General features: G+C 37.3%; 1 protein-coding gene across 1 annotated transcript; it reads right to left on the reverse strand.

Moving 5' to 3' along the window:
- Positions 1 to 9,013: 9,013 nt before the first annotated feature.
- Positions 9,014 to 10,416, reverse strand: LOC109146668 (F-box/FBD/LRR-repeat protein At1g13570-like). Its single transcript, XM_019294321.1, has 3 exons — positions 9,661 to 10,416; positions 9,412 to 9,570; positions 9,014 to 9,298 (listed from the first exon to the last, which is right to left on the reverse strand). The coding sequence occupies exons 1-3, from the start codon at positions 10,414 to 10,416 to the stop codon at positions 9,014 to 9,016; spliced, it is 1,200 nt and encodes a 399-aa protein (XP_019149866.1).
- Between the last annotated feature and the right edge of the window lie 4,671 nt (positions 10,417 to 15,087).

The following is a 15,087-nucleotide window of genomic DNA, read 5'->3' on the forward strand; positions in this document are numbered from 1 at the left end:
GGTTTTTTGGAGTAGCCACTTGAATTTCGATGGTGAATTTTACTTCACAAAGGGCTACTGGGAATGGGCCGAAGACATACTCAACCACTTTGGCAAGCTGCTTAGGAAGGGGTCCATATATGACGCCGTGTATGCATCACTATTCACCTATGATTGCAACATCAACATCATCCAGGCCTTTTGCGAAGCCTGGTGCCCACTAACCAATACATTGTTTACATCACAAGGCGAGCTGACCATCACACTCCGGGACTTGCACATGCTTGGAGGACTACCTTTACTTGGAGAAGCATACGATGAATGCATTCCCCCTGCCTCGGATCTAAACAGGATTCACATCAATGCTAACTCCTCACCTAATAAGTGCTGTTCATACCTATTTGCTGCTTTCCATCACCTTAGCAAAAAAGAAGCTGACTCCCCTCATGTTTATGCCTCTCAATGGATCGCATTCTGGTGTCGAAAGCCACAAAGATACGAAGCTCCCCCCACTCGTAAAGAAGCGAAGGGCAGAAGATCCCGCCCAAAGGCTACATATAACCCAAATGGGATTCTTGACACTTCCAAAGGTTGGTCAAGTGCAAGTGACGTGCCCTTTGAGACACTCGGCATCCCACGGATTCAAGAAGGGGAAGTTTACTTGGCAGTATTCCTGGCGTGTTGGCTTTGCGTATTTGTGCTCCCAAGCACGCCATCAAATGTGATTCGCCCGGAGACCTTTAGGATGGCTTCTGTCATGGCTCGAGGACATCGGATTTGTCTTGCGGTTCCTGTCCTTGCTAACATTTATCATGGCCTCAACTTGATCTCACGGGCCATTTCCCCTGGTTTTATTAAGCCTACTGTCCCCTATCACAACTTGTACGGGTGGCTTTCAGCATATTTCAACACCCACTTTGAGGCTCCCCGTCTTATGTCTTCACACCCAAAGATGGTTTCTTTTTCGGGAGAGGGTGGTGCAAAGTTTTATAACGGAGTTGACGCTCGTAAAAAGATTTTCAAAGGAGATTATATCAATTGGCTTTATACATCCCGCAAAAATGATAGGGGTTACATATTTCATGATACTGGCAAAGGGAATGACGAAGACTTAGAGTACTTTTTGTGCCTCCGACCTTGCAAGCTCATACTGCGCCAAGGGCAACAATGCATAGCTGAACCTTACACGCCTCACCGATTTAATAGGCAATTTGGGTTTTATCAAGCCCATTCCCCTGGTTGCCTTGAACCAAATAAACGTCGCATCTCGCTTGATGATGGATTAAGACAGTGGCTTCAGTATGCTCATTCTGGGTCCCAATCAAAGGCGACCTTTCCAGCGAACCCGGTGGCTCCCAAGAAACATCATTCTAGCAAATACAAAACTTGGCTTCGGCAAGTGAATGCCAACTTACTTGAAGATAACATTAAAAAATTAATCGATTTTGGAGACCCATTCACACCCAAAGGAGGAGACACAGAATCTAATGCCCCCAAGAAAGACAAAGAGGGCGAGCTATCTTCGGATCATAAGAGAAGAATGGCGACAAGAGACCTTTCTGAGAAGAGTTCGGATGAGAATACCCCCAGCCATGCGGGTCGGCATTGGAAACGACCTAAACAAGATTCGTCAAAAGAGGTCATAGTCATTTTTTCACAAATCACCCTTCTTTCAAACGTTTTCTAAATGTTTTCTTATCCTTTGAACAGGTTATTGTCGAATAGCATACGAGCAATGACGTACACTCCTCGAACCAACCTCCATTCGCATGCGACGAAGAAAACAATGAGGAAGCACACTCTACTAACCCACAAAACCCTTTGGAGAAAGTTCAAGAAAATAGTACTCCTATCACGCCTCCGAGAGCGACACCCCAAGCTTCTATTTTCGAATGCACAGATTACTTCATTTCATCATATAAGACATTTGTTGCTAGCTTTTGGAGATCAATTCGCGAAACATTGATCGCGACCCCGATCGATGAAATTTCCTCCTTTAAAGAAAGTACTGAAAGGAACATTCAACTGATAAAGAAGGATGGAATAGATCTATCAGCTTTAGAGTAAAGAGTGACTGACTTCTTTAAGAAGGCCCAAGACTATGACAAGTTTCGTTTAGAAGCAGCTTCACACAAAATCCAGGATACTATGTTATCCTCTGCACATACAAGATGCGCTTACGAAGGCTCAAGATGAATACTCCAAATCTCACGACTTACTACTTGACCATCAAAGGGATTTAGCTGACTCCAACGGGCAACAAGACGAACTTGAGATCACGATAAAGGAAGCTAGGAAGCTGCTAAAAAGATCTAAGGAGAAGCTCAAAAAAGTCCATGCCCAACAACAACAATTTGAAGCTCTTATTACTGAGGCCCAAGAACAACTTGATACTGCACAAGCTGCTGTCTCAGATGCTGAAAAAGAAGTTTCGCGTATCCAAGACGACGCCACACTTACAAACGATGCTAAGAAGAGGTTAGACGCAGCTAGGAAGGAAATGGAAGCACTCAAAGAAGACCTCATGAATTTCAATTTTCTCTAGCTTCAAACTTTTATCATTATTTCGCTTTAGTTGGCTTTTTTCATTATAGATTCAAATTTGCATTATCGATTCGCTTTAGTTTGTTCCCTTATTAAATTGTCAAAGCATACTACTCTTGCATTTAATACAAGAATATTTTCCATTGTCATTGAACATGAAAGGGAATCATAACAACTGTCCATGAATCCTCCTAAAAAAAGATATAAATGTAATTTGAACACAGGAAATTCTGGACAGATTCGTGCCTTCACTTCCCCTCAAAATTTAACCCTTCAAAAGTTATATCCACGCTTTGATGTCTTTATAAAACTTGTAGCTCTGTAAGTTAGCTTTCCAACGACGCGTAGATCGCCTCAATCGGAGCAATATAGGTCGAGATATGGCCAAACTACTAAACAGTGGCTAGCTGTTGCGGGAATGCATGCCGCAACAATTCTCTTCAACTCCACGACTTGCAATACTTGATACACTTCTTCTTCTTCTTCTTTCCATGCCAATGCTTAATGTATGCTTAACTTGAATTATGATAGAATCACTATCTTGGACAGGAATAAGATTTTTCTTTTGTTATGACTGAACTCAGACAATAAAATTTCTAAGCTGCCTACGTACTCCCATGAAGGAGATCAAGTCAAACGTAGTTCAAATAACTTTTTGAATTGTGGGTGTCGTACGCAGTTTAAACTCTTGCGGGCCAGGAGCTCACCGTACGCAGTTTAAACTCATGCAGGTCAGGAGTGACTATGAATTGGGCCCACTCATAGACAAGCGAGATGCATTAGCAGTTTAACCACGTACTGCACTTTTGGTGGACTTTCCTTTCATCAACGTACCATGGCCATGTGATCACCCTCCAACTCTTGTGGCGCCTTCACATCTTGACCATCTTGATATGTTGCATAATCTGATCCCATACTTTCTTCATCTTCTTCTTGATTAGAAGTGTGCACGATAGTCTTTGGTTGAACCTTTAAAACTTCGCCGCACGAAATATTGACAGCGACTTCTCGTCTCATACGAGAAGGGATTGCACTCTTGATTTCCTTTGATAATTCTTCCCCTGGAGAAGATTTGGTATGCTTCTTAATGATCGGGATAGGTCCGAGCCTCTCATGCACAGACTTTCTCTTGGCTTCCTTATGACTTGACCCTAGCCTGTCAAAGACTGATTGGCGTGACTTCACTTGTCCGATCCTGTCAAAAACAGATTGTTTCTTGTCTTGACTTTGCTCCTCGATTGTAATGTGATTACTTGCAGCTTGATTTATGAATATCTTCACGAGTTTTGGTGGAACATACCCTAACCCTTTGCGCGAATAAACGCTTTGTTGGTTTGAAATCCCTTTGCCACCTGCTTGTAGGACGAGCTTTCCTAACCTTTGCGGCTCCTTAGGATCATAACCGGACTTGGCTAGGAGTTTATAAGCATTTGGGTCAAAGCCCTCCATGCGTTGCGTGGGCAACACTTGATTTGTTTCATCTCTATGTGCCTTAAGCGTGTCAATCCTTGTAAGAGGAAAGACAAGTTCCTTGCTTGGTTGATGTTCCTCAACAACTTGTTTCCCTTTCCACTTTGGCTCAAGAGGTGCATTGTCTCCACTTTTGTCAATCTCTTCCACTACAATTTGCTTTCTCATATAAAATTTCGCATCAGCGAAATAGGACTCGGCTTCGGTGAACGGGCTCTCATCGGCTACCACTTTTTCCACTACTCCATTTTTCTCGTACATAAAGCATTGGTGCCATGAAGATGGAACGACCCCATTCTCATGTATCCATGGTCGTCCTAGTAGCAAGCTATAAGATGTCCTTGCATTTATAACATAGCACAGTGTGCTTGAACTTAATTTCCCGACTGTTAAATCAAGTCGAATGATACCCAATGCTTTTTGCCCCCCTTGATTAAATCCTTGGATCATTAGGCGACTTTGGGTAAGGTCATCTATCGAAATACCAAGGTCTTTCAAAGCTCGTAGCGACAAGATATTGACAGCTGACCCTTGATCGATTAGAATCCTTTTAAGTTTCTTCTCACATGCATAGCCCTCCACAAACAACGGGCGATTATGAGGTGTACCACCAAGCATCAAATCTTCATCGCTGAATGTGATCTCAGCCGAATAAGAGGTGGCCTTATACATTTGGACTCCCTCGCTTTCATTTTCCACATGGGACGAGCATTCTTCCGTTTCAACTACCGTATCATTAGTGTTCATACATGAGGTAGACACGCCTACCTTCTCCTTCACCTCTTTCTTGTAGATAAGACCTTTGGACGGACCCTTCTCAACCCATTCCTTTGTTACTTGTCTTGGTGATCTCACCACCTTCTTACGGGTAATAGTTACCCAACCACTCCTAGAGGTATCAACAACTTGTTGCGACTTTGCTTGAGCAGCAGTTTTAACGACGAATGGGAGTGGATGCTTTTGTTCTACTCCTCTCCTTTTCTTAGGGCCCTCCTCAAGAAGTGGGGCAAACCTTCCAAGTGATATTGATTTGTACTTACAGTAGCATCGGCCAGTTCAATCTTTCCACTCCGTGCTAACGCCATGACTCTATCCTTGAAAACAAAGCACTTTTCAATAGGATGACTAATGAAGCGATGGTACTTGCAATAATTTGGGTCTTCAACTTTAGAAGCTTCCTCAGGGCGCTTCATTTCTGGCAGCTCAATCAGTTTGAGCTTAAGCAACTCATCAAACATAGGGGAGACATCCGACTCTAGAAACGGATATTGCTTTTCTTGTCTCTCCTCTATAGTCATTATCCTGTTTCCACTCGGTGGGCCATAAAATGGTCTTGGCTTTGGGGTTTCAGATGCCTTAGTGAAAACCTTAATAGCCCCGGCTTTGACATTCATCGTTTCTTTTTCTTGCCTTGGAAAGGGTTTGCCCCCTTTCTTAAAATCTTGCTTTGCATTATCCTTGGAAGAGCTTGGCACGTTGAACGCGCTCAATCCACCACCAGCTGCAATATTTAGTTCCATGTCATGAGCTCGGCTAGACAGTTCCACGAACGTTTTAGGCTTGATCCCTTGCAGGATGTAAGACAACTCAAATCGCATTCCTTGAATACACATGTCAATAGCAGCACGTTGCGATATCCTCTCTTGACAATTTAAGTACGCATTTCTCCACCTTTCGATGTATTCAACGGAAGGCTCTCCTTTCCATTGGCGGGTAGTTGTGAGCTCCAAAAAACTGACAGTTCTTGTTGTGCTGTAGAAACGATCCAGAAATTCACGCTCCATGTCGTGCCAACTATCGATACAGCTTGGCTCAAGATCAGTGTACCAGTCAAAAGCCGTTCCTTTCAATGAGCGAACAAATTGCTTCACTAGGTAGTCCCCATATGTCCCAGCTTCATTGCAAGTTTCCACGAAATTGGCTACGTGTTGTCGAGGATTCCCCTTCCCATCAAACTGCTGGAATTTAGGTGGCTGATACCCAGGCGGCATCCTTAGCTCCTCGATCCTTTGAGTGTAAAGCTTGGCATATGTATAAGAGCGCTGTCCCACCTCGAGCTTCTCTTTGATAGCTCCCATGATGTAGTCATTTAGTTGCTCCACAGGAATCGTGCCCCTGGAAATTGGAACGCTTTTCTCAGCAAGTGGTGGGCGGGATGCTGCTTCTTTCATCCCTGTAACGAGCCTATCGCCATGGGGTGGTAACTCCACATCAATCTCTTCCATTTGAGTTTGGCGCTGCTTCCCAGAAGCTCGACTTATTTCGCTGTTCCTCATGCTCTCTACCTTTTCAGCTAGGTCATTTATCCTCCTATCTTGGTTATGAAGAAGCGACATCACACCCTCGAGAGATTTGGTGATGTTGGCTAGTTGCTCCTCCACCGAAGTTACTTTGGTTGCCATGGCGGGCATGACTGTGTAGGCACGAGTGTATTCCAGTGTTTTGGGTGACGAGCCTCCACTGCTAGTAGTTCCTCTTGAAGAAGTAAGCGAAGGATTTCCACTTCCAGTAGCTTTATTTGAGAGAGTAGAAATCTTGTCACAAGCAGTCCCCGTAGTAGAAGATGAACCCTCATCGTGTGTAGCTTTCCTTGAAGCGGTAGACTTGCTTTCGATCCTCTGGATGATATTGCGCACCATGCTCTGAGTTTCAGCCACTTGCACTCCCATGTTCCTTGCTCGACTTCGAGTCAATGCACCTTGCATCTCGCGACCATCATCAGAACTGGCCACGGACGATGCGCTGGAGCGGGTAGCTTGAGCGTAAGTCATCTTGGACGTGGGAATTCTTGATGCCATTTGGATTCTTGTGAAGAGATGAGAGGTAGAGAGGTCCCACTGGGCGTGCCAAAATCTGTGAACAAGAAAAAGTTGTACATATATATATATTCAAATTTCAAGTTGCGCAGGTACAAGATCTCTATCAAAAAGTCCTCTGATTCTTCACTTGGGTTTACTTGATTTGAAAATTTGGCTGAAGGGCCTCCGGAACGCCGCTTGTTCTTCAATGAAGGGCTTTGTTGCTTAATCTTCGTTGAAGGGCCTCCGGTCTTTAATTGGCTTGATCTTTAGTCCACTTTAGCTTCAGAGCTTTTCTTCAATTCTTCAAGTGTTCTTTAAGTCTTCAAGTGTGTCTTGGGATGTGAAATGAGGGCTCTATTTATAGGTGAAAGTCTAACCAAAATCCCTAAACAAACTCCCTAATATTAATTTAATTTAATTAATTAATTATCTAATACAACGAACCTTGCCAAAATCACGTCTAGGTTCACTATTCTAGCATCTAATTCAAATTCAAATTAAATTATAATTATCTAATTCAAATATAATAAAATTATATTATATTTAAATTATAATTATAATTATAATTATAATTCAAATTCAAATATGAAATGGGCTTGGACCAATTAATTAATTAATTTAATAGCCCAAACCAAATTTAATTGGACTAATTAAATCAATTTAATTTGATCCCATAACAATTTCAACATTGGCCCAATTACATTTTTATCAGTCCACTTGACGGGTTCAAATTTTCTGTGTCTACAAATATATAGTACAATTTGATAAGGATATAACTCAAATAAGTAGAGTTTATCCATACCATTCCTGTAGGACTTCACAACTGTACCGTTGATCAGATCATTTCTGGGTCACATCATCTTGTCCCAGCGGAGAAGTTCCATAAGCCTATGCCTTGCTAGAGTGAGAAGACGATCTAAAGTTGACTTTTTTAGTGAGAAAGCGACCAATGTCGCATTCCTTCTCCGCTTCAATGGCGATCAGCGACCGTTCGCTAGTCGTCGATCGTTTTCTTGTCGAAAATAGAATCGGAGTGTCGCTAGAACCCTAGTGACTTACTATCGTAGGTCATTAACTGAATTTTAGGTTTCATCAAAATACAATGTTGATAGGTTTGATCACTACTTTAAAATGTTTAAGGGCCTAATTGAGTTTTCAAGTAAAGCTCAAGGGTCTATTTGATACTTTTTCAAAAAAAAAAAAAAAAAAGGGCATCCGCGCAACCCTTTCTAGTCAACACAATAAACCTTTATATAGTTCGGTGGATTATTCTCATTTTCTTTGTATCAAAAAATGTTATTTATAATATTTTTTTAAATAATTAGGTTCGGTTCATTTTTAGTTATCAGTACAAAGTAAGTATGTGAATAAAACAAAATTAAATGTCCTTCTAATAAGTAATAAGTATGCCTATTTATATAATTAGTAAAAGTCATTTTTGGTCCTAGATTATGGTAGCACGGTCAATTTTAGTCATCTTTAAAAAAATTAGACAATTTGTGGACACTCTTATTGTGACGAGGACAATTTTAATCCTCCGTCAGCAATCTCGTTATATGGCCGTTTGAAAGGAGGGTATTTGCGTTATTTCATGATATCTATTTTTTGCAGCCTTCTAGAATGTCCTTCTTGCACCCCATTTCGGATCCCTTCCCCAAGTTCTCCATGCCGGCAAAATGTTCTTTTTAGACTAACTAATACAAAATTTTGCTTGGCCTCCATTGAATCGAGCTTTACCGACTTTAATTGTCTTTTCTAGTCTCAACTTCATTGAGACACACCATTTAAGGAGTAACGATTTAATTTTTTTTTATTTTTTTTTCAAGCAATTTTTACCAAAGGAAGAAGAATTTGGTGAGGTTGTTAACAAATGACCAAATGACATTCATTAGGGTTTTATTATTTTTTACCAAAGTATCTCTTAAGAGTAATCGAAATGCCAAAAGTAACACAAAGAAATATGATCAAATAGAAAATCGGATATTCAATTCAATGTGATAATATCACAATAATAAATCTTGAGATTAGGACGGTATTACACAAAACACCTTCCATTCATTTGGCGTCACTTAGAAGTCAAGACACAAAGCACTATGTACTAGTACATTCAGTGGAAACATACCCACCCCTATTGAACAAAAACCATTCCAGACATACCCATTAGACAAAAATAATTTGAAACATACCCATTAAACAAAAAATACTTTCAAACATACCCATTAAACAAAAATAATTTCTGCTTTTATAGAGGTACCATGAAAATGCAAAAGCTCCTTCGTAATTCTATTCTCCTCCTTGAGGCCGTAATGCATATGAACAATGATAACCTTCTTCAGTGTTGAAAAGCTGGCAAGTAGCTTCCGGATGAAAAGGATTTGAGTTTTTGACCCACTAAATGAGGTAACCTTCAAAGTTTGAAGCATTTTATTTATTTGAGCTGCAGAATGAAGTTTTTCCAAAACTTCCAACCATGCATCAACACAACCCATGGTCACCACCTCAAGCTATAAAAAACCATCATACAATTTAAAATATTAAAATCAGATCAAGATTACAAACAAATGCAAAACAAATATCGGTGAACAAATAAGAAATTTATCCATAAAATTAAGATTACCTGGGATAAATTTATCTCGAGTTTGCATAGCTTGGGGCATAATTGCAACAAATTAACAAATGCAGAAGTTCTAACATCACTTTTGTGAGAGAAACATGACAGCTTAAGGTATTCCACATTTAGTTGGAATCCCAACTTAGTGAACTCTTTACCAAATTCCTTTGAAATCAAAATAAAGAAAGTAGCATCAGTTCCTCAAAAAAAATAATAATATTATTATTAATCCAATAAAAAAATCCAGCTAAATACCTGGAGAGAACCTTCCAATTCAAGAGTCAAAAAAGATTTTAAATCCAAGTTAACTGGGAGAAATTTATCAGGCACATTAGAGGAGCAACATTTGATTGTTAGACCACACAACTTTGGAGCAGTAAGGTTAAAATAAAATATGTTTTGACAGCTGAGAAACGACAGATTCTCAAGAACAGGAACATCAACCGCACGACGTAGGAGATTTTTAGGACCGAAGTCAACGTGCTCAAAACAAAGTGAATCAACATTTGGTAATATGCGAGGTAAATCCACCGGTCCAATAATGACACCATACATATGCAATCTCTTGAGGGTTAAACAAGAAAATATGCAGGATGGCAACTTATATGCCTTTTCATTGACCCCAATGTACATTTCTTCAACACCTTTCTTTGTGACTAAAAGTAACCATTGATCAAAGTCAAAAGACCGATACCTATATGTAAGTTTCCCAACATTAGAAAAGTTGAGAATTAATTTTCGAATAGTTCCATTGTGCTGCAGTAGAACTTTGTTGATCACATACAAACTTGGGGCATATTCCTTGTTAGATTTTTTAACACGGTGATATTTCCTATCAATGTGACAAAAGAAGTCATCATCAAAGTTCAGTTGTGTAAGACTAGACCAAGCACCTCTCCAAATAGATGATAAAACAGCAGTTTTAGCAGCATTTTTAATTGGCAGCAATCCCAAAATGTGGTCAAGTATGTCCGTCGGAAGTTGACTGATTCTATCTCTTCCCGGTGCCATAATCCATAACCTTCAAATTAAATAACAAATGAATCAAAATTTAAAAACATAATCCAAAAATGAGTGAACTTGCTTGTCCAAACATAAGCAGGATTTATAGGAATATGCCAATAAATTAAAGAACATGAAGATTGGAGTATGAAAGGTATATATAGTAGAACTTAAACATTTATATTTTGCTCCCATAATTTAATCCACTAAAAATATATCAGCCATACCATTCAAGTAGACCGGCAGTGGGCAGATGCTGGTTGAAATAAGATTTGCTTGTTTTTCATATATCATAAGTAAACACTACAAAGAGGCAAGGGTATATATAGTATCAGGGTTAGCAATAAATAAATATAATATTTGTATAAACTGGACAATAGTTAAAACTAATCTAGTTCGTTGATCAGGATATAGGGTTGCTTGTCATGCTTAGATGAGTTCTCTTCAAAAAAAAAAAAAAAAAAATTGCTTAGAGGAGCTGCTTTCCTTGGAACTTGTAATTAGCCATTTGACATCTGTGAACATTTAATGCTGACGCTAAATTTTGATTGATTTAGATTAAAAAAAGAATTTTGCCAAAGACTTTCTGGTTAAATAATATAATCGTGGCTCTTCTAAAAAGGAGTGTAAAAATATATATAGATATATACTATATTGTAACATAATCTAATTGTAGAAATATATATGAACAGATACTATATACCAAAAAAACACAGAAATATCATTAAATTTAATAACTGATTTAATCCGTAGTTAAACTAATGACAAAATAGCGATGACTGTAAAGATAGTGCCAAAAGTTGGGACACATTTTTTTACCAATGGATTAGTGATGGATTTCAGAATGGTAGACAATTCTAGTTTAAAAAAATATTAGAAAATGTTAATTATGTTATAAATATAATCATTATGTGGACATTATTATAGATTATATAACAGTTGTAACGGTTCATGTATTTATGTTTCCATTATATTTTCCGTTATGTTTGTAGGTGTTATGGTTGTATGATTATACACAGATGAATGAATAAGATGATCCTCTTTGCCTTGCTTCTTACCTTCTCCTTCAATTACATTGATCATTGTTTGAGCTAATGGGTTACAACACGTTATCAAGCACTTTGCTCACGTTATCAAGAATGTGACTACTCCTTGTAATCTTTAATCCTGGAGATATATTTTCTACTGTTTTGCCCATGCTACTGCTATTGGGTGCAACTATTTTTGTCTACTTTTATAATCTGCAATAATACATTTTGCTTAGAACAATGGTGGTACATTAATGGGAGAGGTAGTAACTCTTGGACTCTGGCTCAACTCATATGAGGTAATTACGTAGTATTACTCTCTTTTGAAGTGTGGTTTTGGGAAATTTCTGAGTTTTCTTTTGATATAAAAGCTATTTGCTATAGGCCATGTATATGTTGAGATTAATCTCACATTTTATTATAGCTTGAATTTTTAGACATAACATGCCCAGAAGGCGAATTCATAGTACTAGTCATATGATAATAGCACTAGGACAATTTATATGATCAAATTGACTTAATTATGAGTTGGAAGTCAATAATTTATTTGTCGAAATCCGTGCATATTGATGGTGCTAGTTTTATCATAAAATTATATGACATGAGTCTTGAATCTTGAATATCTCAAATTGGAGTATCAAAATAAAATAATAGTGCATATTTTCAATAAAATTTTGCCCAGAGGTAAACACTTACATCACTAATTTTTTTTTGACACCTTTTGGTCTAAACCATCAATTATGAATATTTGATCTAAAAGGATCTATAGACCCTAAGTAAATCCCTGAAGGATATTTGGTGTATGCCGATCTCATTGTCAACTATGTTGGTCATATTATTGCAGATCTCAACTTTGTTCTAAATTTTAATACAACTTTGTTCGGAAAGCAAATTTAAGCAATTTTGGAGGAAATATTTTATTGGGGACCTTCAAAATTGAAAAATCAATATGCTGATCCACTACATATCACATACACTAGTACATGATGCATTTCCCTATCTGCGTTCAATTTTTTTTTTTTTTTTTTTTTAGTATGCAACCCTTCTAGCTATATCCCATCATGAGAAATCAATGGTGATGTTGGTTGCATTATAAGATCTTTTCTCGGCATTAGGGGGAGATTTGAAATTTTCTAATTACTTAAATGCCGAGAAATTGATAAAAATCTTATGTACTAGCCTTATAGAACCAGAAGTTCAGACATTGAACAAATTATCTGCTAGAAATCTCAAGGAGTGACTAAGTCCATAGAAAATATTTCATTAAGAGTTGAAATCCCCAACTAGGACTAAACATCTCTACCATTATGACAGAAGCATATATTGGTTTAAGAATTTACAAAACTAGATCTAGTATAGAAATTTCATCACTCCAGAAATATAGAAATTTTATTCTGAAGATATTCGTCTAGAAGGCGAAAAGACCAGTAAAATTGTAGGTGCACCAAACAACTAAAATACTGGGGAAGCGGAACAACCAAATTCAAATACTCTTGGGAAATGCCATATATTTGGTTGATACAAAATTGCCATGTGTTTAAAAGATATTTACAAAGCTGTTACAGTTGTCGACAACATATTTTGCCTCTATTTAAATGCTTAAATCTGGATCCAGAAATGAAAACAGTAGCATAACGTCTCCAGCGTGCTAACTGTTTTGATAGAAAAAAGCAATTAAGGCATACACATCAAAACTCGCTAATAAAAGGCGAGTGGAGGGTTTTCGCAGAAACCCAATATTAGTCATGACTTTATATTCCGCTATTCAATAAAACTAGCAGTAAATAAATTAGATATGTAGCTAATAGTTATGGTTATCACATATTTATATGGGTAACTTGTTACTTATATTTAAAATCCTTGATGGATTTTCTCAAAATGTGATGAATGAATATCACAAAATAAGAAGTATAAAAGTTAGTAAGTTACTAACTATGATCTTTCTTATAGTCAATAAATTGACTAGTGGTATTTTCTCCCCCATAACAAATTAAAGTATGAAAATATATTATCATAAACATGCCTAGTAATGTTATATGTGATTGGGAAACTCAAATATCGTTTCCTCTTGAAAATATCCTAAATATATCCTCTAGTTTATCTTGAAAAATCCCTAATGGATTTATAATTCCTGAAATGAGGATTTACTTAAGTATTATTATGTGCCATTATTTACTTTTTAAAGAGTTGCGAATGAGGTTATTATCCTCATATAGAAGGAATAATATGTACCATTATGTGCTCAATAAAGAGTTGATAATGGACTTATTTATTATCTCAGTCAATATTTATGGTGTAAACATCAATGAAATATATAAAGAGTTTGATGATGTTAAGTTATGAGATGAGATAACGAATAGCAAATCAAGGTACAAATACTCGTATTAATGCTTTTTGGCATGAAGTCATCATACTTGTTACAGATAAAGACGTATATAGTTTTTCATGATATAAAATACATTGATCCACATGAACTCCAGAAGAATGATAAAATATTTGTTCAGAATGTTTGCTCCAGTGACAAGTTAGCAAATGTATACCTACAAAATATCCATAAGATTGATATGTGTAGGTAAAGAAAAATCATTATATTTAAGCTATTTAGAACTTGAACATTGTTATCTTCAGGGGGAGACGAGAAGTACATTCACTCGAGTCAATCCTGTAGATTATTGGGTCTTAAAAGGACTAATAGTTATACTTTTTGCAGCATATACATACCATGTACTCTTTTCTCACTAGGTTTTTCCCAATGGGTTTTCTAGTGTGGTTTTTAACGAGGCATGAGTATGATATAGTAATGACAATGGATAAAAATTGCAAAATAATTGGTTAATAAATGAACAAACTCAAAAATCCTGAAGATTATGCAGATTATGCCCTGAAGGCTTATGGTGTACTCTTTTTTCCTTAACTAAGTTTTTCCCACAGGGTTTTCTTAAGTTAAGGTTTTTAATGAGGCGACCAATACAATATATGTTTTACATATATTATGTACTCTTTTCTTCAACTAGGTTTTTCCCACGTGGTTTTTCTAGTGAAGTTTTTAATGAGGCAAGGTCATGGACAAATAATGTCCAAGGGGGAGTGTTATAAATATAATCATTATGTGGACATTATTATAGATTATATAACAGTTGTAACGGTTCATGTATTTATGTCTCCATTATATCTTCCGTTATGTTTGTACACTATATATAAAGGTGTTATGGTTGTATGATTACACAGATGAATGAATAAGATGATCTTCTTTACCTTGCTTCTTACCTTCTCCTTCTTCAATTACATTGATCATTGTTTGAGCTAATGAGTTACAACAAATTTAAAAAAAAAAAAAAAAAAACTAGTTGCAGATTTTGGATTCTATAGATACTTGAGACAAAATTCGAAATCCGTCATTCTGTCACTAAGGGAATGTGGGAAATATTTTAAGGGAAGTGGAATTGGAATTCCATGGAAAAACAATTACTAGTAAGATGAATTTCATTGTTTGGTTGGTGGAAAAAGAATTACTAGGAATACTAATTCGTGTTTGGTTAGATTTGGAATTGTAAGGAATAATGGGTATAAAGACATATATGCCCCTACAAATTAATAAAAGTAATATAATTAAAAAAGAAAGCAAGGGTAAAATAGGCAATCTATTCACTTT

The sequence above is a fragment of the Ipomoea nil genome, unplaced genomic scaffold (assembly GCF_001879475.1).
Source record: "Ipomoea nil cultivar Tokyo-kokei standard unplaced genomic scaffold, Asagao_1.1 scaffold1936, whole genome shotgun sequence".
NCBI lineage: Eukaryota > Viridiplantae > Streptophyta > Magnoliopsida > Solanales > Convolvulaceae > Ipomoea > Ipomoea nil.